Source organism: Argopecten irradians, chromosome 10 (assembly GCF_041381155.1).
Source record: "Argopecten irradians isolate NY chromosome 10, Ai_NY, whole genome shotgun sequence".
Classification (NCBI taxonomy): Eukaryota; Metazoa; Mollusca; class Bivalvia; order Pectinida; family Pectinidae; genus Argopecten; species Argopecten irradians.
In genome coordinates, this window is record NC_091143.1 from 38386483 (window position 1) to 38413815 (window position 27333).

General features: G+C 37.1%; 2 protein-coding genes across 3 annotated transcripts; one reads left to right on the plus strand and one right to left on the minus strand.

Annotated features, from left to right (window-relative positions):
- Positions 1–27110, minus strand: LOC138333844 (ceramide transfer protein-like). Of its 2 annotated transcripts, none has more exons than XM_069282471.1 (14): positions 26723–27110; positions 25894–26010; positions 24271–24378; positions 15296–15428; positions 14013–14111; positions 12875–13029; positions 12214–12309; positions 11079–11171; positions 10531–10608; positions 7108–7275; positions 6474–6537; positions 5453–5652; positions 4519–4645; positions 1–3696 (listed from the first exon to the last, which is right to left on the minus strand). In XM_069282471.1, the coding sequence occupies exons 1-14, from the start codon at positions 26960–26962 to the stop codon at positions 3569–3571; spliced, it is 1806 nt and encodes a 601-aa protein (XP_069138572.1). In that variant the 5' UTR covers positions 26963–27110; the 3' UTR covers positions 1–3568. The 2 variants fall into 2 exon arrangements, with proteins under 2 accessions (XP_069138572.1, XP_069138571.1); XM_069282470.1 differs by having other exon boundaries at positions 25870–26010.
- On the plus strand, positions 18777–19817 carry LOC138333845 (uncharacterized). Its single transcript, XM_069282472.1, has 3 exons — positions 18777–18906; positions 19185–19297; positions 19469–19817. The coding sequence occupies exons 1-3, from the start codon at positions 18819–18821 to the stop codon at positions 19814–19816; spliced, it is 549 nt and encodes a 182-aa protein (XP_069138573.1). The 5' UTR covers positions 18777–18818; the 3' UTR covers position 19817.
- Positions 27111–27333: the final 223 nt, after the last annotated feature.

The following is a 27333-nucleotide window of genomic DNA, read 5'->3' on the forward strand; positions in this document are numbered from 1 at the left end:
TTATCATCACTAAGTTTTTATTGCAGCACAATACAGTACTTCAGAGTTGCTGCATTAAGACACAATATTTACATAGTAAGTTTTATAAAACATTATTTAGAAAATAAATATGGTCTATTACTCCCACATCTTAAATGCATTCTTAACTTTTCATATAAAATAGTATTTCTGAAAATACACAAAAGCTGCAAGACATAAGCCATGAAAAAAACGCTTAGATATTCACATGCATACAACCAAGTCAAGAGTTTCATTTTCCCCTTACAAAATTTTGTAACATTTTTCTGTACCTACAAGAGATGAAAAAGAAGCTATAAATGTTGATGTTTACCGTATTTTTTCTTGGTTTTTATACTATATCTGACATTCTGATAGGCCAATTATTTGTATTTCCTAACCCTATGAAAGAAAACAAGAGGCCAAAGGGCCTTAACGGTCATCTGAAAACCTTGTGACTTGTTTAATAGGAAATTGATTTTTTTTTTAATTAAATGGGTTTTTTTTTTCAATGTCAAATGTTGTTTTTTTTTCCAATGTGGTGACATCTGTGTCCATCTTGGACAGACAGGGCAATGTATTTGGGGGGGGGGGGGTCTAAAATTACTTCATTTCTTAGACTGCAATTCCTTTAAATTCATACAAATTTCAGCACCAGTAACTAGAAAAACTTACAAATGTGTTTTCAACATGTTTCTATTAAGTCACACCTACACAAGGCAGATCTAACTTGGAGCTATTACCAGAGAAGTGCAATGAGAAAAATCACACACAAAAAAGAAAATGAACACTGAAATCCAAAAGTTGGTTTAACAGAAGTCAGCAAACTGGCATTTAAATATGGACATGCTATCCATTTGGTACCATATCCAATTGGACTCTGGAGATGGAAGCACCTGTTCAAAGTTGGTGTCAAATGGAACTGCAAGGAGAAATATTACAGCAGCCATTAACATCCAGCTAACAAAGTCTTTTCGGAATCGAGGCCTTTGTTCCAGGAAAGCACCATCCTGGAAATGGTTCCCAGCGATCCAAGGGATGCCATAAGGCTACAAACTAAACCGAAACTCGCTACAGGTCCTATAACCTTTTCACCACTGTAAGTCAAACCTGGTATTGGGAAGTGTATAACATGAAATATCCTTTGTGTAGAAATCTTCATTGTTTTCGTGAGGACCCACGAATACTAAAACAACAAAATTGATTTCATACGTTATCAATGCACTATGACATCAGCTTACCATGAATATCTTAACCCATGAAATGATTTCAAAGTTCCAAACCAATTTATGTTGTACATTATGCAAAACAGCCTTGCCTAGGTGAATCCCTATCGAAATATGAAATTCCAATGCTATATGGTGCAGGCCTAGTTGAGCCAGGACATTCAGTCTATTTTAAACAAGATTAGAAAGGCTAGATAGAGAGAAGGATGGACGGAAGGACAGACATACAAAGCTTTAGCTCAACTCGTGATTATAGAAAGTGTTGTATTCTGATTTCGTAATACTGTAAAATGTTTTATAATAATGAGATCATTCTGAACAACTTTTATAAAATATCCAGGATACCACAAAATATTAATTTGGAATAAAGGGATACCATGAAATCAAATTAGATAATGAGATAAAATTTGATCATCTCATTCGGCATTTTCTCTGATTGGCACATTTTCAAACAAACAGCTATAAAGATCTACTGTTCCTGGTTCATTTATCATTTAATGTACAACAAGTTCTTCTTTGATGAAAGACCCCAGTAGTTATGAAGAAGTTGATAGTTGCAGAATGGACAGATGCCAGGCGCCACAGTATGCCATAACTTTTGATGAAAACCAAAAACATAATTTGTAAAGAAATATTCATCCTCTTTTCACAACAGTTATGACTCTGATCCCGAGTCAAATGAAATCACTGTTTTGGAGCATTCATGGGTATGTAATAACTTATACATAAAATGGTTACATTGTCATCAATATCAATACTTTCTGTGAATTCTCTGAACAGTTACAAATCAGAAATACATTCTCAGTTCCAGGTTAAAAACAGACTGGGTACATGTAAATGTGATAATGTACAGATCAAAGGCTAACCCATTTTCACACATTATATTTGGTGTATTTCTAGAATGTACTCTGGAGTAACCTGGGCCTTTCAGTTAATGAGAAAAAGTTTTTTGAATGAAAATTAACATTTAAGCGGCGGTTGGCGAATGATGACGGACGAAGCATGATGACTATAGTGTAATAATCCTGACACTCCAGGTCAGATATGACCTCAGAATAGTTATCAGATTGACGTAATTTATCAATAAAACGTAAACAGACATCACAAGTGATTGTGTTTTCGCTAGGTTTACGTGTATAGATATACAGTTATACCATTTAGCGACAAGTGATGTACCTTTACGGGACACCATCTTTTATAAAATATCCTATAAATCCCCAAAGTTTACTCGTAGAACTCATAAGAAATGAAGTGAAAAAAAAATATAAAAAATACCACACTTTCTTTGAAGGACTTACAAATAAAACAAGCAAGTCATCCATTTCCTTACTAATAAACTAGAATTATGTCAATATGACATGAATGCCACTCTCACTTGCAAGAAAACTTGGCTGAAATATTTAAATATTCCGCTGCAATGCAATTTATAACTGACTGATGTACATTCTGATATGCCAGAGTTACTTCCCTTCGTTTATAGCTTTACCATATAACCAAGTAATGTAGCCATCATGTAAGATATATTTTTCTGAATATTAATGACTTTATAACATTTTAATAACTTTATAATATTATTACAAAGTATTATATTATTTATACTTGATCCATGAATTATTTGTAGTTACATTATAGGTAAGGGAGGTAACTCCAGTAGCAATCTGTCTATCCCACGCATGTATCAAGACAGGCCTACTGTATTTTGTTTATGTTGCAGTTCAAAAGTTTTGGACATTTTATTTCATAGTGACCATTATCACTTTTACCAATTCTATTTCAATACCTTATAAAAGCATCAGTGTGTTTTAAAAATGGAGTTTGGAGGTTGAAAGTGAAATGAAATTTTGCTATTTTTAGGCAATAGTGCAATTATGTAGGTCACGATAATACAAGCCACCGTACCAAAGGCGGAAATGTTACACAAATATCACAATTTACAGTATGTGTTTTTCTTTATTTTGCAGTATATTTCTGATAGGATCATCTCAGCAATGACCAGAAGTAAGTCGACTTATTCGCACACATTGACATGAATAATGACACATCGACATCAACACCATTTTAATAAACCACTTGTTTTGCAGAAAGAGTGGCTTAAAAATGGAGCAAAAACAGCATTTCCCTTCATTTTGTACGGGGACTTTAAGACAAAACGATATCTAGAAGCAGTAATTCTTCTAGTGAAGTACTCACATTGGTTTCCCGTTTCAGATTCAGGACTGTCACAAAAGAACTCATTATTATTATAAAATGAAAATAATCCTGTATCTATATAATATTATATATACTAACATCAGGTTTTAGAGAGTCTTGCATTTTTTACGGCGGGAGTTCAGTTTCATTCTGGTTTAGAAGAGAATAGGCTTGTCTTTAGTTTTATCCAAAACAAATTGTGTGAATCGTTTGAGGAAGCGAGGATACTCCCGCTTGTAAACAGCTCGTAAAACAGAGGCAGGCGCCCATCCACCAGGATTCACTGGAAAAAAAAGGAACAAAATTAACAGAATATATCGATAATCATCGCAAATTAATAGGACTCAGCCAAAAACTAACTAATTCTTGTTCCCACTTCCCCTCAATGGAGACCATGACAACCAAATGACTTTAAAGTAAGCTTGTTGCTGTTAAAAAAAAATCATTGTTTTTCTCATCCCTCAAAACTAAGCAACTTGACCAACATCCAGATCAGTCACATTTAAAAGCAGTTCTGGAGTTTTGTACTTATAATTGTTATCAATAATTTGAATAGTTCAAAATTTACAGGTAATTTGTAGTTAACGTATTTGACCCAATAAGTGCCCAGGGCGTTCAAAAAAATTGCAAAAATGAAAAGGTGTTTAATAAGACAAAATTATTGCAAACCTATGCAGTTTACATAGTTTTGGTCTATTGCCTGAACATTGAGCAACATTGAGGCCTAAAAAGGGGGAGGGGCGCTTATAGGGACATGGGTGTTTATTGGGTCAAATATGGTATATTTTGATATCCCAATGATAAACAAAGGCATACATAACATTGCATTCAATACAGAATTCAACAAATATAAAGCTCATTATACTTTATACTTTTAGTGGGGCAGCGGTGGCCGAGTGGTTTAGATGTCCTGACATATTACCACAAGCCCTCCACCTCTGGGATGCGGGTTCAAATCCCGTGTGAGGCAGTTGCCAGGTACTGACCGCTGGCCAGTGGTTTTTCTCCGGGTACTCCGGCTTTCCTCCACCAACAAACCTGGCACCTCCTTACGTGACCCTGGCCGTAAATAGGACGTAAAACTAAACAAACTTATCATACTCACCGTCAGCAGTATAACTTATTTTACACTTGATGTCGTCGCGCGTGATATCACTGCCATCCTTCGGAGGTTCTATGATCGTTTCACATATCATCGCTACATTCATGGTGACTCGCACAAATTTATTGGACTGAAAAATAAACAAAAATTGTTTTAAAAATTTGTTAAAAGTAGTTGATATGTGTCTTAAAATGATTACATCAAGTAACAAGAAGCCCTTGGTCATCTGACAATTGGTACGACACAATACATTGGAAGTACAATGTATCTGGCTATTGGTACAATACGTATACAATACATTGGAAGTACAATGTATATCATATTTGAAACAAGAGCTGTTTGAGAACAGCAAAGCTCACCTCGTTATATTTGTTGGTTTCTTTCGGGTTCCTTGTAATTTACCAGTTTTATAAAATATAGTAATGTCAGTATCATTACATGATATTTCAGCCCATTGGCCACTTGTACCAAAATCTTAAATTTGTCATTTCGGCTCATTGAGCCTCTTGAAATTCTCAAAATCCTGCATTTTCCCATATTAGTGATTGTCCATACCAATCATTAGAATTATAATTCAAAACTATTGTAGAAATCAATGTCAGTTATTGTGAATAACAGTTTTAAACTTGCACCAAAACCTTAACCTGGCCATTTCTGTCCATTGGGCCTCTTGAAATTCAAAATCCAACATTTTCCTCCTTTAAATAATTGTCCATACCCATCACAACCATTATAATTCAGCCCAATTGCAATGGTAGAACTGAGAAGAAGTTCAAAACGTGTTTTTAAGATGGCAGCTGTGAACTAATATTTATTGAATTAACTAACAATCAAATTTAGGGAAAATTTTTTTGCCAAAGAAATTTCACTTTAACAAAAATTTTGGTGGCAGAATTTCAAAAGCTGGTGTGAATCCTGGACAATCTCACAGACTTACTGGGACTTTTGGATGATTGGTCGAGACATTGACCACTAGCCACCGGTCAGGCGTTTCGTCCTCAGAACTTGGTACGTGACGGATATGGGACCAGAAGAGAGCATCACGCTGTGAAGTTGGCCAGACTCGCTTGATGATGTTATGACTAACAATAGTATCTTCTGAATGGACTTCTGTCGCCACACTTGATTCTAGGGTAACTGTAAACAGGACAGAAAATCTATTTAAGAGATGGTAAACCAACTAAGTTTCGTGTAAGATTAAAAGACTATTAATGGTTTGGGCCCCTTTTGGCCCTCAAATCCATCAATTCTGACCCCGAAGCCATCAATTTTTTAAACTTTGACCCTCAAATCCATCAATTTTGGCCCGAAATCCATCAATTTTTTACAGTAAGTGTTTAGAAATTAATCAATTTGTCGGATTTGAAATATTAGTACAACCCTTACTCGATTGTGATGGAGATTTCTAATTTTGCAACTTCAGTTACCATAGTAACCTTGATTATTTGCATAGAATATTTTCCATAAGATATATGAAAATAACTGGAATATTCATATAGATAGAGATGGCAATTTGCACCTCTTATTGACCCTTAAGTAGCATGAGAATAGGCAAATAGAACTCTTTTTATTCGCTTGTATGCATATCTAATCAAAACGAAAACAAAATTGAAAATTTTGTCAATTTTTTTTAAAGTTCATGAAATAATAGACTGCAATCTTGAACAAACTTAATATTTACGAAGAATATGTAGGCACTTTAGATACATTAATGTAAGAAATTAAAAGTATAAAGAAACATCGCAAAATTACCTACACATTTGTGATTTTTCTTCATAATCTATATGTCTCCTAAAAATTGATCTAAAGTTTCTGCGTATTCTCAATAAATAGAGTATCCATACCGAAAGGAAAATGTTTAAAATTTGGTCAGTTTTGGCCTTATCTTTTAGCTTTTCTATTAGAATCAATAGAGCGTAAACTCGTTTAATTCTTAAAAGAGAAATATAATGACTCACCATCCCATTCAAGCCGAACATCTATATCCCAAAAGTAGTGGCAAACTTCATGGCCTGTGATACCCTGGGGAATAAATTAACGGGCGATAACAGTCATCTGACTATTGGCAGACATACATCACAGTAAAAAAACCAAGAGGCCTAATGGGCCTTAACAGTCATCTGACTATTGGCACAATGCAACACAGTTAACTAAAAAATCTTTAGATACATACCTAACAAAGAATTGCATTGGCTAAAACTGGTCTTTTTTTTCTCATTAAACTAACATAGTATAATAGGTACTTTTCAGTAAGTTATAAGTTTATAATACCGTAATACTTGTAAATTTCGCCTATTGTTCACGAAAATAGAGGAGGATATTAATCTTTGGCACTTCATATTTTCACCATTAAAGAACATGGGCTTGTATTAAAAAAACTATGAACTGTATGAACTAAACAAGAGGCCTGTAAGGCATGTATCTATCACCTGGATTAATTATACTAAGTAATTTTCTGTATATAGGTTGGGTTTTTTTTCGTCTCAAGTATTCAAATATTTACCTCTAGTTTCCCTATCGGGGCCCACCTCTCCTGCCTCAGAGAGTCAGAGCCAAGATTTATACAAACATTTACTATCCTTGCACACTTACCGTAACAATGTGCGTGGCTTTGAGCGGATCCACTACTACCCCATCAATTTCTATCTCCCGGGTGTACACTTTAAGGTCACCCTCCTTTGCGATGACTTGCCAGGTATCTTCTCCGTCCTCACACTTCTCATCCATACGCAGCAAGTGCTTATTTACCTCGTCATTAATCTGAAACAAATTCATCAAATTACCTCCCTTTGTCTATAGAATCGAGCCAAGGTCATAGATTACCTCCATTTCCATATAGTATCACGCCATGAATATTATATGGTCTCCCTATCAATCTAGAATTAAACCATGGACATAAGATTACCTCCCTTTCAATATTAAATAAAACCATGGGCATTCGATTACTTCCCTTTTCCGATAGAATCAAGCCATGGGTATTAGATTACCTCCCTTCCCCTATAAAATTGAACAATGGACATTAGTTTTTCCCCTTTCCATATAGAATAAAGCCATAGGAATAAGATTATCTCCCTTACTCCATAGTATCATGCCATGGACATTAGATCTATAGAATCAAGCCATGAACATTAGATTACCTCCCTTTCCCTATAGAATAAAGCCATGGACATAAGATTACCTCCCTTTCCCTATAGAATCAAGCCATGGACATAAGATTACCTCCCTTTCCCTATAGAATCAAGCCATGGACATAAGATTACCTCCCTTTCCCTATAGAATCAAGCCATGGACATAAGATTACCTCCCTTTCCCTATAGAATTGAGCCATGAACATTAGATTACCTCCCTTTCCCTATAGAATCAAGCCAAGGACATAAGATTACCTCCCTTTCCCTATAGAATTGAGCCATGAACATTAGATTACCTCCCTTTCCCTATAGAATCAAGCCATAGGAATAAGATTACCTCCCTTTCCCTATAGAATCAAGCCATGGACATAAGATTACCTCCCTTTCCCTATAGAATTGAGCCATGAACATTAGATTACCTCCCTTTCCCTATATAATCAAGCCAAGGACATAAGATTACCTCCCTTTCCCTATAGAATCAAGCCATGGACATAAGATTACCTCCCTTTCCCTATAGAATCAAGCCATGAACATTAGATTACCTCCCTTTCCCTATAGAATCAAGCCATGGACATTAGATTACCTCCCTTTCCCTATAGAATTAAGCCATGGACATAAGATTACCTCCCTTTCCCTATAGAATCAAGCCATGGACATTAGATTACCTCCCTTTCCCTATAGAATCAAGCCATGGATATTAGATTACCTCCCTTTCCCTATAGAATTAAGCCATGGACATTAGATTACCTCCCTTTCCCTATAGAATTAAGCAATGGACATAAGATTACCTCCCTTTCCCTATAGAATTAAGCCATGGACATAAGATTACCTTCCTTTCCCTATAGAATCAAGCCATGGACATTAGATTACCTTCCTTTCCCTATAGAATTGAACAATGGACATTAGATTTTCTCCCTTTCCATATAGAATAAAGCCAAAGGAATAAGATTATCTCCCTCCCCCCATAGTATCATGCCATGGACATTATATCTATAGAATCAAGCCATGAACATTAGATTACCTCCCTTCCCCTATAGAATTGAGCCATGAACATTAGATTACCTCCCTTTCCCTATAGAATCAAGCCATGAACATTAGATTACCTCCCTTTCCCTATAGAATCAAGCCATGAACATTAGATTACCTCCCTTTCCCTATAGAATCAAGCCATGAACATTAGATTACCTCCCTTTCCCTATAGAATCAAGCCATGAACATTAGATTACCTCCCTTTCCCTATAGAATCAAGCCATGAACATTAGATAACCTCCCTTTCCCTATAGAATCAAGCCATGAACATTAGATTACCTCCCTTTCCCTATAGAATCAAGCCATGGACATTAGATTACCTCCCTTTCCCTATAAAATCAAGCCATGGACATTAGATTACCTCCCTTTCCCTATAAAATCAAGCCATGGACATTAGATTACCTCCCTTTCCCTAAAGAATCAAGCCATGGACATTAGATTACCTCCCTTTCCCTATAGAATCAAGCCATGGACATTAGATTACCTTCCTTTCCCTATAGAATTGAACAATGGACATTAGATTTTCTCCCTTTCCATATAGAATAAAGCCAAAGGAATAAGATTATCTCCCTCCCCCCATAGTATCATGCCATGGACATTATATCTATAGAATCAAGCCATGAACATTAGATTACCTCCCTTCCCCTATAGAATTGAGCCATGAACATTAGATTACCTCCCTTTCCCTATAGAATCACGCCATGAACATTAGATTACCTCCCTTTCCCTATAGAATCAAGCCATGAACATTAGATTACCTCCCTTTCCCTATAGAATCAAGCCATGAACATTAGATTACCTCCCTTTCCCTATAGAATCAAGCCATGAACATTAGATTACCTCCCTTTCCCTATAGAATCAAGCCATGAACATTAGATTACCTCCCTTTCCCTATAGAATTGAGCCATGAACATTAGATTACCTCCCTTTCCCTATAGAATCAAGCCATGGACATTAGATTACCTCCCTTTCCCTATAAAATCAAGCCATGGACATTAGATTACCTCCCTTTCCCTATAAAATCAAGCCATGGACATTAGATTACCTCCCTTTCCCTAAAGAATCAAGCCATGGACATTAGATTACCTCCCTTTCCCTATAGAATCAAGTCATGGACATTAGATTACCTCCCTTTCCCTATAGAATCAAGCCATGGACATAAGATTACCTCCCTTTCCTATATAGAATCAAGCCATGGACATTAGATTACCTCCCTTTCCCTATAAAATCAAGCCATGGACATTAGATTACCTCCCTTTCCCTATAAAATCAAGCCATGGACATTAGATTACCTCCCTTTCCCTATAAAATCAAGCCATGGACATTAGATTACCTCCCTTTCCCTATAGAATCAAGCCATGGACATTAGATTACCTCCCTTTCCCTATAGAATCAAGCCATGGACATTAGATTACCTCCCTTTCCCTATAGAATCAAGCCATGGACATTAGATTACCTCCCTTTCCCTAAAGAATCAAGCCATGAACATTAGATTACCTCCCTTTCCCTAAAGAATCAAGCCATGGACATTAGATTACCTTCCTTTCCCTATAGAATCAAGCCATGGACATTAGATTACCTCCCTTTCCCTATAGAATCAAGCCATGGACATTAGATTACCTCCCTTTCCCTATAGAATCAAGCCATGGACATTAGATTACCTTCCTTTCTCTATAGAATTAAGCCATGGACATAAGATTACCTCCCTTTCCCTATAGAATCAAGCCTTTGAAATGAAAAGAAATGATGTGTTAATTACCGAAGTCTGCATTTCACTAAAGGTATGATTGACTTCTTGAAAACTGAAGTTTAGTGTAGATTGTATTATACAAGTTAGGCATTTGTAATAGGTCCTTACCTCCTGATAGAGCGGGTTGGAAGGTGATAAGGCAATATTTGGAATCTCTTTTGTAGCCTCTTCTGTTAATTTTCTTTGCTGTAAAATCAACACAAACATAATCATTATATTTTTTTTTAATTTGAATATCCAGGTGAGTATTTGATGGAGATCAAAATTTTATGGGACCACAGAATTCTATCTGTATTGTTTGGTAATAATAAGATAAGAAAAGAAGCCAAGAGAGACCTGACAATGTTCTAATAATAGCAACAGTGACCTTGACCCAACATCCCTGAAACTCAAACTTGGTAGCCCTTCATACCAGCATGTTATAGGCAAAATATGATTGAGAATCCAAGACATTTTTCTTATTGAGAAGAGAAGAAGGCATTTGAAAGAAAAGTTTACCCATAGCGGACGATAATGGATAATTAAAGCACAAACACTTAGGTCGTCCTAACCCTGTGGGTCAGATGACCTGTTAAGTGATATTTTGCCTCTGGCTGTATTTCATACAATAAACCATCTCTTTTTAAAAGATCTATTGACTACTTTAGCCTGCTTACCTTTTCTTCCTCCACTTTCTCCTCTAGTTTGTCCAGACTTGCATCGACTGCATCGAAGAACTCGTCCTCTTTTATAGCACAGTGGGGTCCCTCCTGTACAATATATTGATACATATATTAGTTTGAATGTAAAAAGAATGCTTAATTTCAATTAATGAATTAGGTGGGAATGCTTGGCTTAAATCTAGTAGGAATGCTCAGTATTTTAGTAGAAATGCTCAGTATAAATTTAGTAGGAATGCTCAGTATGAATTTAGTAGAAATGCTCAGTATGAATTTAGTAGAAATGCTCAATATGAATTTAGTAGAAATGCTCAATATGAATTTAGTAGGAATGCTCAGTATGAATTTAGTAGGAATGCTCAGTATGAATTAAGTAGGAATGCTCAGTATGAATATGTAGGAATGCTCAGTATGAATTTAGTAGGAATGCTCAGAATGAATTTAGTAGGAATGCTCAGAATGAATTTAGTAGGAATACTCAGTATAAATTTAGTAGAAATGCTCAGAATGAATTTAGTAGGAATGCTCAGAATGAATTTAGTAGGAATGCTCAGTATGAATTTAGTAGGAATGCTCAGAATGAATTTAGTAGGAATGCTCAGTATGAATTTAGTAGGAATGCTCAGTTTTTTAGTAGAAATGCTCAGTATAAATTTAGTAGAAATGCTCAGAATGAATTTAGTAGGAATGCTCAGTATGAATTTAGTAGGAATGCTCAGTATGGATTGTACCGATGTTGAAAGGGAACTCTTCTGTATTACCTACTCTATCTTTGAGTTCTGTCACCACAAAATGTTAAACAATTGGCACAGGAATATCACGGTAAGTCTTCAGCACATTCATCTTCAATGACTTCTATTGTCTATGCTTCAACTTTTTCACCCTTCACTTTTTATCAACACATTAAACAAAGCCCCTCAACATGTGCTCAATCTAATTAAAATTACGCTTTGCTAAATCTAATTAAAATTAGACTTGTAATACTGCTCCACTATGATGCTCTACATTACACTCCGATACAAGTTCTATCAACTCCCTCTAGAGTATCGTAATGGAGCAGGATTTTAAGTCTAATTTTAATAAAATTACATGTCCTTCAAACTTTGATTAATAATGTGTTAGAAGTCTCTACCTCAAAGTCTGGTCCACCGATGACAAGCCTTGGTTTACTCTGATCTGACACAGTCGTCTTGTAGGCATCTTCCAATTTTTTCCTTCTCTCCACCTCCTGAAACAAGACATGCAAAATATCTAATAATAGTGACAGCAAACGTAACTATCAAATTATGCAATTGGCACATTTCATCCTATTTCTTTTTCGATCAGTCTAAAACTGAACACATACAGAATTTAATCAATGAGTAGAACTTTTCGTGGAATTTGATTGTAATGACAATTTAGCTTTGATTTTCAATGTTCAAAATGACCCTGACGGCTTTCCCAAAATGAAATATGGGTAAATATAAGCAACCAACTGTAATTCCAAGAACCTAAATCCCAGCCGGCTGCTCATTTGAGCAAATGCAAAGTGTGAAATGCCAGAACATAAGATCACCATTTAAGTATATTACACTAATTTTAAAGTAGTCATGCAAAAACAATCTTGATATGATACAACAGGGTAGAGTTTTTTTAACTTACCTTAACTTATAGGAATTCCTTAAATTCAAACTTCTCCATAGGAAAGCCATACAGAAGTTAAGGAAAAATCTGAAGTTAAGAATTCAAGTTAAGGAATTCCTTGAAGTTATGGAATGTTCATGAAACTGGTCACAGAATGATAATGACCATACCTTTTCAAGGCGTTTGCGCCAGGCATCTTCGCGTTGGGACATGAGTTCCATACAGTGGGACAGGGTAGCTATGATACCAGCAGTGGTCGCCTTGAACGTGAAGGATTCGCCTTTAAAGTCCACGGCATGTCCTCCATGTTGTTGAAGTATTGATGCTGTAAAAAAAAAAAAAATGATGAGCTGGTATAATCTACTGGGCATATTGTTTCTCATTTTCTTCAGCAAAATTACAGTTCCAGAATACATACACAGTAAGTACACACAGTTGTCATACACATTCTGGAATTAGTGATCGCCCAAGCAAGAGATCTTGTTGAAAAAAGTTAACAAGAGCTAGTTTGTGGAATATCAACATTGTTACGAAGATAGATGTAAAATAATTAATGTACCTGAAGACCAACCCTTCATCCCAGCATGTCACAGGCCCTCTAGGCCTCTTGGTTAATGCCAAGAAGTCATCTAAAGATTTTTGCCTATTTGACTCATGTGACCTTGAATGAAGGTCCAGGTCATTAATTTGGACAAACTTGGTAGCCTTCAGACAAGTGAACCTAAAATATTTCAACTATCAAAATTCAAAATGGCTGCCTGTTGGCTATCTTTTTGACCAGTCAGCCTCAAAATGCAATATCTACCACTAAGCCCATCAGAAATAGCGGGAACAAACTTCAACTTTCAAAGTAAAAGATCACTGCCTGTCAGCCATATTGTTGACAGATTGGTCTCAAAATGCCATGTTCATCACTTAGGCCCATCAGGACCCTACATACGAAATTTAAGACAGATCTCATAAGCACTTTATGAGAAATATCTTTAACAAACTTCAAATAGTAGAATCCAAGACAGCTGCCTGTCGGCCATCTTGTTAAACAAATGTAACATGCAAAACTATAGGGTCTTACAGTAACCTATATATGGATTTTGAGAAAGATCACTTCTGTACTATCTGAGAAATAGCAGTAATAATATTATTTGTTAATGGACAGACAGAGGGAGGATGGACGGACGGACTACGGATGAAAGGCGTTTGAATAGCCAACAATCTGGTGATGGTGACATCTGGGCTAAAAATCTTTGTTTTGAAACACAACAAAACTCTTTCCATCATCCAGGCTTTCTTGTATATCAAATTACCTACCCAAATCTTTTCCACTTGGACCCTGGAATTGGAGGTTAGAGTGGTCAGCATCATTTTCATGAAGGTCATCAGGATCACCGATGTCGTCAGGGTCTGTCACTATAAACATTTTATATACATTTTAACATCAGCTAAACCACGTCATCAGGGTCTGTAACTTATCAAAACATCCTGTACTAAACATTTTAACATCAACTAAACCACGTCATCAGGGTCTGTAACTTATCATAACATCCTGTTCTGAACATTTTAACATCAACTAAATCACATCATCAGGATATGTCACTTATCAAAAGTTCGTGTACTTAACATTTTAACATCAACTTAACCGCATCATCAGGATATGTCACTTATCAAAAGTTCATGTACTTAACAGATGTCACCATTCTTGTATTCTAGTCACTCTCTACTCATTGACATAGTAGAATACTTACATTCCTGTATGCCCCCCCACCACAGTAGAATACTTACATTCCTGTATGCCCCCCCTTCCCCCACCACCACAGTAGAATACTCATTCCTGTATGCCCCCCCACCACAGTAGAATACTTACATTCCAGTATACCCCCCCCCCCTTCCCCCACCACCACAGTAGAATACTTACATTCCTGTATGCCCCCCAATACTTACATTCCTGTATGCCTTCCACCACAGTAGAATACTTACATTCCAGTATGCCCCCCTCCCCCACCACCACAGTAGAATACTTACATTCCAGTATGCCCCCCCCTTCCCCCCCCCCACCACCCCCCCCACCACAGTAGAATACTTACATTCCAGTATGCCCCCCCTCCCCCCCACCACAGTAGAATACTTACATTCCAGTATGCCCCCCCTCCCCCACCACCACAGTAGAATACTTACATTCCAGTATGCCCCCCCCCCCCACCACCACAGTAGAATACTTACATTCCAGTATGCCCCCTCCCCCCCACCACAGTAGAATACTTACATTCCAGTATGCCCCCCCTCCCCCACCACCACAGTAGAATACTTACATTCCAGTATGCCCCCCCTCCCCCACCACCACAGTAGAATACTTACATTCCAGTATGCCCCCCCTCCCCCCCCCCACCACAGTAGAATACTTACATTCCAGTATGCCCCCCCTGCCCGACCACCACAGTAGAATACTTACATTCCAGTATGCCCCCCCTCCCCCACCACCACAGTAGAATACTTACATTCCTGTATGGCCCCCCCACCTCCCCCACCACCACAGTAGAATACTTACATTCCAGTATGCCCCCCCCCCCCCCCCACCACCACAGTAGAATACTTACATTCCTGTATGGCCCCCTGCGATACGGCTGATGCACAACTGTCAAAGTAGCTTTGGAGTGTGTCAATCTGCCTACACAGAATATCACGGAATGTCTCCATTTCTGCGAGCTTCTCCTTCAGACCACGGCCACGCTGTAACAATGATCCGTAATCTGTTATTTATTTCTCTACGACTGTAAAACCTACCTTTTCCACCCACTGCTTTGATGTGACCTTATTGTTTTCCTTTTGACACTTTTTATTAATATCAAATAATTTGCCTGATATCCAGTGACTTTATCCCTGTGATATCTTATATTATTTTAAAACCTTATAGACCAGACATTTATTTTGATGACTGTAAACAAACAGTTTAACTTTATTAATCCTAGGGGTGACTATCACCTGCAATTTTACTGAACATTTCAATTCTATTGCTATCTACTATTGGCGATTGTTATTTACTTGTCAAATCGGCCATCAATTGAGGCATACAATATGATAGTTCAATGTACACCACAAATTAATCAATTTTTACGTTAAACAAGGATCTTGTTCCATCTTGCACTCATCAGTGAATAATCTATAAATTTTCACCACCTTTTGTTTTTTGAGAAATAGCGGTAACAAGAATTGTTAACGGACGGACGGACGGACGGAAGGACGGACCATGGACCACGGACAAAAAGCGATTTGAATAGCCCACTATCTGATGATGGTGGGCTAAAAAGTTATACGGTTCCGTCCCTATACGTTCATTGAGTAGGTCAAAGGTCACCTAAGAAACCAGCTTCGTGTACCATGAAGTAAAAGTCAAGGCAGAGATAAACTTAACGATATATTTATTAACAACACATGGATTGCGAAGGTAAAACATATCACAATATACATATACTACTTCTCTCAACTTCCACACGTTTCCCCATAACTTAAGTACGGTACAAATATATAACCCAAGGGACCGTAGAATATACAGATACTAATAGCTACACCTACAGTATAAACCTACAGCTAACATCTTAGCAATATTGTAACATTTAGCACCTAACAAACCTACCCACAGTCACTGCCCGACTCCTAACGTTAGAGGGGACTAGAAAGAAAATAGGAAGTGAGCCTACCAGCCAAGGGCTTCTATAGACTGACGAATTATCACGTTACACATCAATTTATACCCCGTGTAGAATACAGCAAAAGTCTTGTGCAAAAAGCTACGAAATACTCGATCCTGGCCTAATGCTTTAGAAAATATCAACCAAGGAAATTACGTAATCCAAAATATCGGCCAATGGCTATTAAGTACAAACTGAAGGAGAAACGCGTCTACATCCGGTAAAACACAAGAAAATAACAACATGAAAAGCTACAACTAATATTGCAAAATATGCCGAAGTATCAATCCCACAACCAATATAGGCCATGAGATCTCAACTAAGGTATGTCAACAATAACAACTGACCCATAAATAACCCAACCCGACATTGTAAACTATGATTCCTAACACTAAAAATCCATTCCCGCTACACAATTTCGAATTCCCACTCCATAAGGATGCTACCATTGCAATATGTATGTTATCCAATGCTTAGATCAGAGAAGAAGTAATTTATATGGAAAAAGCCAAATTGACCCTTTTGGCCCTGCCCCTCAGACCCCCTGGGGGTCAGCCCCACCATTTGTACAATTTTCAATCCCCACCCATAAGGATGTTACCATGTAATATTAGTGCTATCAAATATTTAAATTCAGAGAAGAAGTCATTTATATGGAAATAGCCAAATTGACCTTTTTGACCCCGCTCTTCAAGCCTCACAAGGGGGTCAGCCCCATCATTTCCCACAATTTGTACAATTTTGAATCCCCCCTCTCCTTTTGACCCTGCCCCTCAGGCCCCAGTGTGGTTAAGTCCAATATTTTGTACAATTTTCAGTTAGTGCCCCATAGGAATGTTTTTCGTTTAATTCCCACCAGCGGTTATGAATAAGAAGTCGATTGTTGACCGATGGAAGGATGACAGACGCCGCGTTGTCGCATTACCTCACCTTGCATGGTCCAATAAAACCAAAATTCACTGTTTTTTATATAATTTGGTGGTTCAAAGAAACCACAAAACAAGGAACATGTCCAAACAGAGAATCAATGGAAGCTATATAGACTTATGTTTTCAGAGAACATATTATTTGCTATATTTCTCACAACACTGACATTGTCATAAGAATTAATCCATGAAAAGATCAGAAATGGGGTAATTATGCTTCTACCACAATGTGTCGATTTATTCAACTCTCAGGCCATTGGTTATATGTACACACCGTTGATTATATATATTGATATTCCACTAGTGGAATATAACCTTCCGGCGTTTTGATTGGTGGAGAAATTGACCTTTGACCGGTACTACTTTTTCTACCCCACGTGATCAATGTTTACGTCGTCTGCTTTCAACGTCAACATCATGGCTGCGATGGACGAAGATTTGGTCAATATTGGCGACAGAGTGAAGCTATGTGACGGGGAAAGGGGAGTAATCAAGGCTATTTCAAAGGCAGACACTAATTATGGTTTCGACCGATTTGAAATTCAGTTTGATTCAGGCAAAATAGCAACTGAAGCCCGGTATCGGTTCGACGTCATACCGTCATGCCCGGGTCGCGACGTTACAATATCACAAACTAACGTTAGATCTGTCACGATATCGGAAACCATTCAGAGTACATTAACACCCCCAGTTGATAAGCCCCATGATCTATATTTGTCAGACAAAGATTCATTAGAAGATTTTGATGTTGACAGATTCATTGCTTCAGAGGTCAACAAAAACACTAAGAAAAAAACTGATTTAGATATGAAAAAAGTACGAGATTTTTTTCAGAGTGTTCTCAAGGAAAACAGGCCATTAGAATCGATTCCGCCAGTTCAGCTGAACAAGTTACTTTGTATCTTTTTTATGAATGTTAGAAACAATCATGGAAAGGAATATGAACCTGCTACCATTAGAAACATGGCATGTAGCATTGATCGGTATTTGAAATCGAAAGATTTCGGCAAACAACTAACAACAAGTGTAGAGTGTTCTAAGGTAATGGAGGTAATCAAATCTAAGCAAACAAAGCTAAAACGAGAGGGAAAGGCAAATTTAGAAAAGAGGGCTGATGCTGTTTCAGACAAAGACATAGATAAATTGTATGACGTAGGTCAACTTGGTTCACACAACCCTGACAGTTTGTTAAGAACAGTTTGGTTTCTAAATACTGTGCATTTTGGCATGCGAGGTGTTACTGAACACAGGGATATGTGTTGGGGGGATATTAAGCTATGTAAAGATTCAGAGAATAATGAGTACATTGAATTTCGTGAACGGCAAACTAAAACAAGGCCTGGATCAAATCCTAAGAATGTAAGGGCCGCCCCCCCCCGCGCGCCTGGGCTACCCCTAAAACCCCATCACGCTGCCCTGTCGCCACTTATAAGGTCTACCATTCTCGCCGTCCGCCAACATACTGCCATGATGATGCCCCCTATTATATCGCCACTAATACAAACATGGACAAATCTAGCAGGTGGTTTAAGTGCCAGCCTGTCGGCGTAAATAAACTGGGAAGATTCATGACTACAATGGCAGAAAATGCAGGTACTATTTTATGAATTCATCCTAAACTTCCATTATAATAAACAGCTGCTGTCAACAAAATAACAAAAACTAAGCCCCGCCCCTTTCAGATTGTACACAGGCTATACAATGTATTACAGTGTGTACTGAAACAGTACACGATGTCATGTTGCATTTCAAAATTTCACACAACAGGTCAAGGTCGATTGTCCTGGTTATTTGCACTTTAATACTAAATGATTACTGAATTATGACCCGTGATACAGGATTTTTCAATATTTGCAATAAAAATGTTTTAGGCTTGACGAGCAAAACAGGGGGAAATGGAAAGCGCCTCACGAACCATAGCGCAAGAAAGTATCTTGTACAGAAGTTGAATGATAACGGGTTGCCTCCCAATCAGATTATGCAGGTATTAATAAATATTCTTGTACGTTAAATAATAACAAAATGTGTGTTTTTAATGCAGACTTACCTTTATTTAAGAAAATACATCCCATCACAAATATTTCGGTACAGTAGGGCTACTGTAACTTTTTTACGAATCACTTGCATATTTTTGCATTTTTTTTTATCCTTTCAGATTTCCGGACACAAGAACATCCAGAGTATTAACAACTATTCGACAATAAACTCAAACCAACATAGGACGATCTCAAGAACATTGTCGAACGCGCACTCAGAGCAGATCGGTCAGCCAGCAAACAATCCATCATCCGGCCCCCGGCCATCATCACTAGTGTCATCAAACGGTGATGTTCAACTTCAAAACGTATCAAACAGACCACCATTACCAAACACGCTCCCGTCATTGTTTTCGGGACCCATTAATGGTGGATCTTTCACAATAAACATCAACAACAAGTCCGTGTGTACTTGTAGGAAACGCCAAAGGCCAAGGGTGCTTTACTCCGACAGTGACACGGACTAGAGTGGGGTTGAACAATCCGCGCGGGAAAATTACGTCACATGCCAAGGCCACACAACTGTTAAATTTGCGCGCATATAGTCCCCGGTCAATATGATTTAAAGAGAATGAAATGACTGGGTTTCGGATATCAAATACATTTAATTATCATTATTTTATAGAAATATTTGTGTATTATCAATTATTAAAGTAATAAAAAATAATTACGAAATTGAATGTTTTGCATATTAATTAGTTTCTGTATCATACAGGTTATATCACTACGCCTAATTTGCATACGGAACTCTAGTAAAAAAACGTGGGCCTATTGTCACGAAAAACATTGTGGTAGAAACAGGTCACACCACTCGCAACTATTGGATATTGAATTAATTTCCCTCTCGTGAATTATTTTTTAAAAGTTACAAAAGACACTCGCTAAAGCTCGTGTCTTTTGTAACTTTTAAAAAATAATTCACTCGAGTGAAATAAATTCAATATCCAATAGCTGCTCGTTGTGTAACCTCTATTTAATATTTAATTTTTCTTTGTTTTCATACCAAATCTGGCTTTCTGATTGGCCAATATTTTTTTTGCATACCACTATGAAAAAAAAATCGAGAATGGCGCGAAACCCCGACGTTATCGTGACGTCACAATAGAGACATTGATGTTGCGTATTGATTTGGAAAAAAGAATCCCTTGAAAAACCACTATAATGTTACATTTAAACATACTTCATTTTTACCAAATAGAGTATAAAATTAATTATAAGTACAATGTATTGATGTCACTATTTTTTTATCGGGTTATGAAAAAAAAAATTGTTTGCAAAATTTTGTGAGAATCCGCTAAGCGCATTCACACAGTTTGCAAACAATTTTAAATGGTAAATTTTTCTCATTTTAATGAATATTCCCTCACTTTCTGACATTGACCACACAGTAACTACATCAGTAACCCAATCATGAATTAACATTCAGATGGCCATGTGGATTTGGTGATCATTAACAGATCCATAAGATATAAACACCTGTAAATCTATATCTGACAGGCTGTTTCAGTCATCCTAAGGTTTTTCTCTCCAGATTACTCAAATCATAAACATCATTAACAGATCCATAAGATATTAATTAAACACCTGTAAATCTATAAATACCAGTCTGTTTAGTGATCCTAAGGTTTTCTTCTCTCCAGATTACTCAAATCATTAACAATACACTTGGGGAGTTTATTGGTGATCATTTTTTCTTCTTTTTAGTTACTTGTTTTTGTTTAATTTTTTTATAAATTAATATTTGAAAAGAGCTTTGAAGACACTACCATTATCAACATCATAGATATAAAGCATCTATATTTCTTAAAGACAAAATTGTCATGCCTCCATTAGAAATCCTGGACATGAGAAAATGACTCCCTATACAACCCACTCCCCATTGTTCTCCCTCTACCTATTGTCTGTGAGTACTTTTCAGTACCTTGGTTCTAGGCCCACTTGGACTTACCAATAGCTCTATATATACTTGTGAGTACTTTTCTGTGTTAGTCTGCCATTACCCATCGTAAGAAGCACAAGGATTTTTGTTATGGGAAAAGATAATATGACTGTATGACCCAATTGATTCATTATGAAGCTCTGTTCAACGATTGGAAGTGTAAAAGGACCCGGGGGTAAGCAAATATGCAAAAAATTGTCAGAAACTTAATTACCACCACCCAACCCTCATTGTCTCCATCCTACCCCCTTCAGTCTATAAAACTTCACCCACCATCTCCAGCATACCAACTGCCTAACTCTCCTGCACCAACATCCCCAACTGTCATTCTATAGCTATAAGTATTATACTCCATACAAGTTCCTGGTTGTAATGGGGTAGGCTAGAGGCGGTGACATGGAGTTTTGTTTCACTTTATGTTGACAGTAAAAAAAAACTTCATCATTTACCAATTGTCATTTGCTGATATATTCCTAAAATATTAAAACATTTCCTTACAATACTTTTAAGTTGCTTTTCATCTGTCATATTATGTTTTTACCAAATTAACATTAATTAATGAAGCTTTTTTTACTGGGAGTAAGAAGGGGTGGGGAGGATATAATCATTATCGATTGATTGAGTTAATAGGCAAATTTAGCTATTGCAATACTAAAATTACTATTCTTTTTGGCCATAAAATCCTGATTGGCCATCAAAGGGGTGTTTAACCTTATTCATGGCCACATAATCCAAATTGGCTAGCTATAGCTAATATAGACTACAATTGCAATAGTATAGCATTCAGAATTCTACTAAATTCCCGTCTATGAATTGGATGTCATGTCATACATCTGGTGCAATGTTCATTTAAAGTTACTTCCCTTAGCTGTGTCAGTGACAATTCATCATCAAACACACTGACAATTGCGATAAAGAACAATGTCGGTGTTTGTTTTTGAATGAATAGCATGGGGGAAAAGGTGACTTTTAATTGATAGTTTGTTTTCGTATCAAACTCCTGCGAGTACTTCATTTTAGTCCAGTTAAGTCTGTTTCTGGTAATCCTGACTGGCATTCAATGGTAGAATTCACTAATGCAATAGTTTTTCTATTTCTGGGAGACACAAATTGGGATAGTTTAACTACTGCAGACTGCTATTGCAGTAGTATTGCATTCTGAATTCTACTTGATTCAGACTATGAATTGGACTTCATATCGTACATCTGGAGCAGTTTTGGTTTAGAGTTACTTCCCTTTGCTAGTGTCAGTGACAATGAGACTAATTCACATACCATGTGATACCCGTTCATGTTCCATATGATAAATGTTAACATTTGTGCGGGACTAGTATCTCTATTGGTAATTGAACGTAATCTTCCACTGAAATAATGTCAGCGTGGAATATCATCTTTTGACGCCATTCCATCACCAATATAATCATAAGTCCCCCACAAACGTTATCAGGTGGTATGTGAATATTAGTCCCATTCATGAAAAAACAAACTGACATTGAGAACAATGTCAGTAATTGTATTTGATTGAATAGCATGGGGGAAAAAGTGACTTTTGATAACAACTGTTCGTCTGTTACCGCATCAAACCTCTGCCAGTATTTCATGCAGACTGCAATTGCAATAGTATTGTAATGGTATTGCATTCTGAATTCTATTCAGTTCCAGTCTAAGAACCACTTATCTTATAGAAGTGTTCATAATTGGTATTTGATAGAATGAGATTCTCTAATGAAACTTTGTATGCAGACTTACATTGGCAAGATCTTGGATATATTCGAATATCAGACCTACAATAACTTATTGCCCTTTGCAATTAAATTTGTTATTAGAACTTGTGGACTTAAGTAAATATTTTCTGAGCTTTATGAAATTTTATATTTTGAGTTATTGCCCTTTGCAATAATAACCACTATTGAGCTAATTGTGCTTCGATTGCAGTTTGAGTGCTATCCCATGCTTAGTTTCAGAGAAGAAGTCCTTCATGTTGAAATAGCCAAATTGACCCCTTTTGGCCCCGCCACTGCGATCAGGCCTCCAGGGGGTCAGCCCAACCATTTGTACAATTTTCAGTCAGTACCAGTCAAATTTGTTAAAATCCGACAAGCTGTTATCGAGAAGAAGTCGATTGTTGACGGAGGGACGACAGACAGAGACGTCATGGTATCGCATAATCTCACCTTTGTCCTTCGGACCAGGTGAGCTAAAAATGACCAATCAAAGGTCTGAGGGGATTATTTTTGAAGACTACAGAGTGTGATGATCAACTTCCAAGACCATACAGTGTACATTTATTTGATCATTTTGATGTGTTTCAAAGGACCAATTCAAACTACCTGTTGTCCACACAGTGTACACTGATCCTTCAGATTTACTATGGCATAGTCCAAGGGTGGAAACAAGAGGCCAAGAGGGCCTGTATTGCTCAACTGGTTTTTTTTAGTACTTATCACAAAGACTCTTACAATTAGAACCAGAGGGATCTTGGTGCCCACCAAAGAGTGATCTATGTTTGACAATGGAACGAGGGATCTTTTTTCTGCTTTTTAAACTTTTTCAAACATACTACATATAAAATTTCAGACAGATCCCTTCAGTACTTTCTAAGAAAACGCTATAACAAACTTCAACAATAAAATCCAAGATGGTGGCAGGTTGGCCATATCGTTGACCGATCAATCCCAAAAGGCATTATGCACAACAAGGGCCCTAGGGGAACCTACATATGAAATTTGAGACTGTTTACTAGTGTCTATAGTAGGTACAAGGAGGGATTTTTCACAGATTTTCACTTTACCAAAGCATACACATCGAGTCCTTTTTAACCTTGTCATGCATACAAATGACAGCTGTATATCAAGTTTTTGCTGATGAAACCTTAGGCACCAGACATTAGCAATAGGCACCTTTCAGGAATACTTGTACTTTTCCTGATTCTATAATTTTTTTTAATTGTTATTGTTTGGATTGTATTTAAATTGAACTGACCTTGAACGAGGAAGTAGAAGCAGTGGAGAGACTGGCCGCTGAGGTTAGCGATATCATAGATCCATGGCGACGTAGATTGTTCTCGCTACCATATCCAGACTCAGCTTGCTACAAGGGAGATAATCCATCTTTTGACGTTTCATTTTCAGATGGATAATTTCACCAAATGTTCATCATTCATAAATAATTAAATATTTAATTTTTTTCATTAGGTCAAACAAAAAAATATGTCTGTTTAGGGTTACCCGACCGACCCTAATTTTTTACCCCCGACCCTAATTCCCCCCCCCCCCCCCATTTTTTTATGAAAAAAATAAATCATGATTTCAATCACAGACTCCGGATCCAGCCATTATTTTAAAGTGAAAGATACAAAAAAAAACACACAAAAAAACATATGACCTACCGACCCTATTTTATTTTCTTTGGCCAATGTAACCCTAAACAGACATTATTTTTTTTTTGGCCTGAACAAGGACCCAATGGGCCCGCACTTTACTATTTGCTAATAATGATGCATACTTAAGGCATATTAAAAGAGTCATTACGAATTTCTATGCATGATCCAAGAAAAAGGGGACAATAAACAGGCATCTAGACGTCTAGGTTCTAGATTTTTATGTTTAAGATTTAAACCTTTTTGACCCATATAACATTCAAAGAAGGTCAAGGTCATTCATTTGAACAAACTTTGTAACTCTTCATTCCTAGCAAGTCTCATTATGACCTTGAATGAAAGTCAAGATCATTCATTTGCTCAAACTTGGTAGCCATTCATCTGAGCCACAGGCCCCATATCAGATCTCTAGGCCTCTTGGTTATATGCTAAGGAGATAACTTGTTAACAGACATCACAAAATTTGCCGGTCCGACAGACATGTCCGACAAAATTTGACTCCGACCACGTATTTTAAAATCCGGTCCGGACAGACCATCCAACAATTATTGGGTACCAGATGCCGGTAGAAATGGCGTCTCTGAAGTATTTCGCAGGTGCCGAACCTGGCAAAAACGTAAACTGCATATGATAATCATAAAAACAGTTGCCTGGATACTAATAACAGGAAGTTATGTTTACTTAAAAAATTCACATTAATGTTCGGTCTGGCAAAATTTTGTTCTGTCCGGCGAACTTAAAGTCCTTTCTAGTCTAAATGTCTAGCCATTTTTTTTATTTTTCACTATGTCTGGTTGAAAGATTTTTGCCAATTTGATACCTGTGACCTTCGATGAAGGTCAAGGTAAACAGTAAATCATTTGAAAAAACTTGTCATCCCTTCATGCCAGCATACTACAGACTAAATATCAGTACCATGGGTCTTTCGGTTATTGAGAAGAAGTTGTTTGAATGAAAAGTTTATATACTGCCTTCAGGTCAGAAATGACCTATAAACATTATACATTTTTGTATCCAATGTGCATCACCAATTCACACAGAATTGTATGCTGGAAAGTAAGAGTAAGAAAGGCTTGGTAATAAATTCATTAATATATATAACTAAAGATAGAGTTTGGTATCTGAGAATAAAGAGAGAATTTATGGGAATAAAAAAGGTGTATTGGGTAGGTGTGACGGCGTGACTCTTTCAATCCAAGTACCTCAACCTCAATGTTATGAAATACCCTGTGTAAGTCGATGGCATTTATCCAGTGTAGTCGTTGCTCCTCCGACTCGCTACGTAAGTACCAGACACAGTCATTGACCGTCACGTCAAATCGGCATTCATCAAACTGGTGTGGCTAGAACATAGACATTGGAAAAGATATAAATATACAGCCCAGAACATATATACACAGACATCAGATGAATATATAGCCTATATATAGCTATTTATTTTATAGAATATATAAAATATATTTGATAGAACATCAGTCTGTTTTTGTATAGTGTTATAAATAGTTTTACAGGAAAAGAGCATGATCTTGCGCTGCACATGATCTTGCGCACTTGTAATTTCACCTAATTTTAATATAGAAACGAACTTTTTCAGACATAAAAAGTACGGAATGGCGATGTAAATTCTAACACAATCTCAGTTTTTAGTCTAAGATGCAGACGCGTCGTGTCACAATGGGGCGATAGCGGAAGAATGGCGGAAAGTGTTGCCTGTTGTCCGTCGTCTGTCCGTTTTATACTTGTCCATCATCAAAAGTATATAGTGAGCTTCAGTAAGTCTTTGTATTTTGTGCGTGTCGTGAAGAGAGCGAGTTATAAGGCCTAGTTGTTCTTGCCGTTTTTTTTTTTTAGTCATGTCTTGTATTGTCTGTGGTTATTTCTTCTCGTTTCCTTGGCACCACATTTATACGTACAATGTACACACACGGAACCCAGGAGTAATCTTGAGTAATTCACTAAACGAAACTGCTACATATTATGTCATATATTATTGACAGAACGTCAAGCACCTATGACAGTCGAACACTATCGTTGACAGGGACAACGTATACTTACAGATACGCTTGCTTTTGCAAGACTAACTGCCCCACGGCATCCAAACGCTGTAGCATTTTCTGATTTATAATAACTTAAAGTTCCTTCTTTTAACACGATGTATCTGTCCTGCCATCCATGTAAATAGTTAGTCCATTTACTAAGTACTCCCTGGATTTCGGGCAGTGCCGGTTCATAGTCGGAATCCTCATGGTCTTCATCATCCGTTAGACTCAAGGCGTCAGTTTTTTCTTCAGTCATCTCAACAAATAATTATGATTCAGATATTCGGCATCAGACTGACTGATATCTTTGCAACCATGGATAACATGACTCAAACACATCCAGCTACTTTCAACTCGTCAAGTCTGGACGCCATGATGATGTCATGGAGGAAGTGAGACTGACAACGCCCCCCTAAAAAGGAAGGGAAACAACTCGTCTCTGCAAGACAACCGAGAGGCTTGGACAACTCGTATTTCTATCATACTGTACTTCATGTACGTTTTTTCTTTGAATTGTCCTAATCTCATTTATGGACAGATTTCAACCAAACTTGGTGTAATTATAACGAATTGTCTTCACTTTCAGTTCATAATATTTTCAAAATTGTATAAGCAACAATTTTTCGG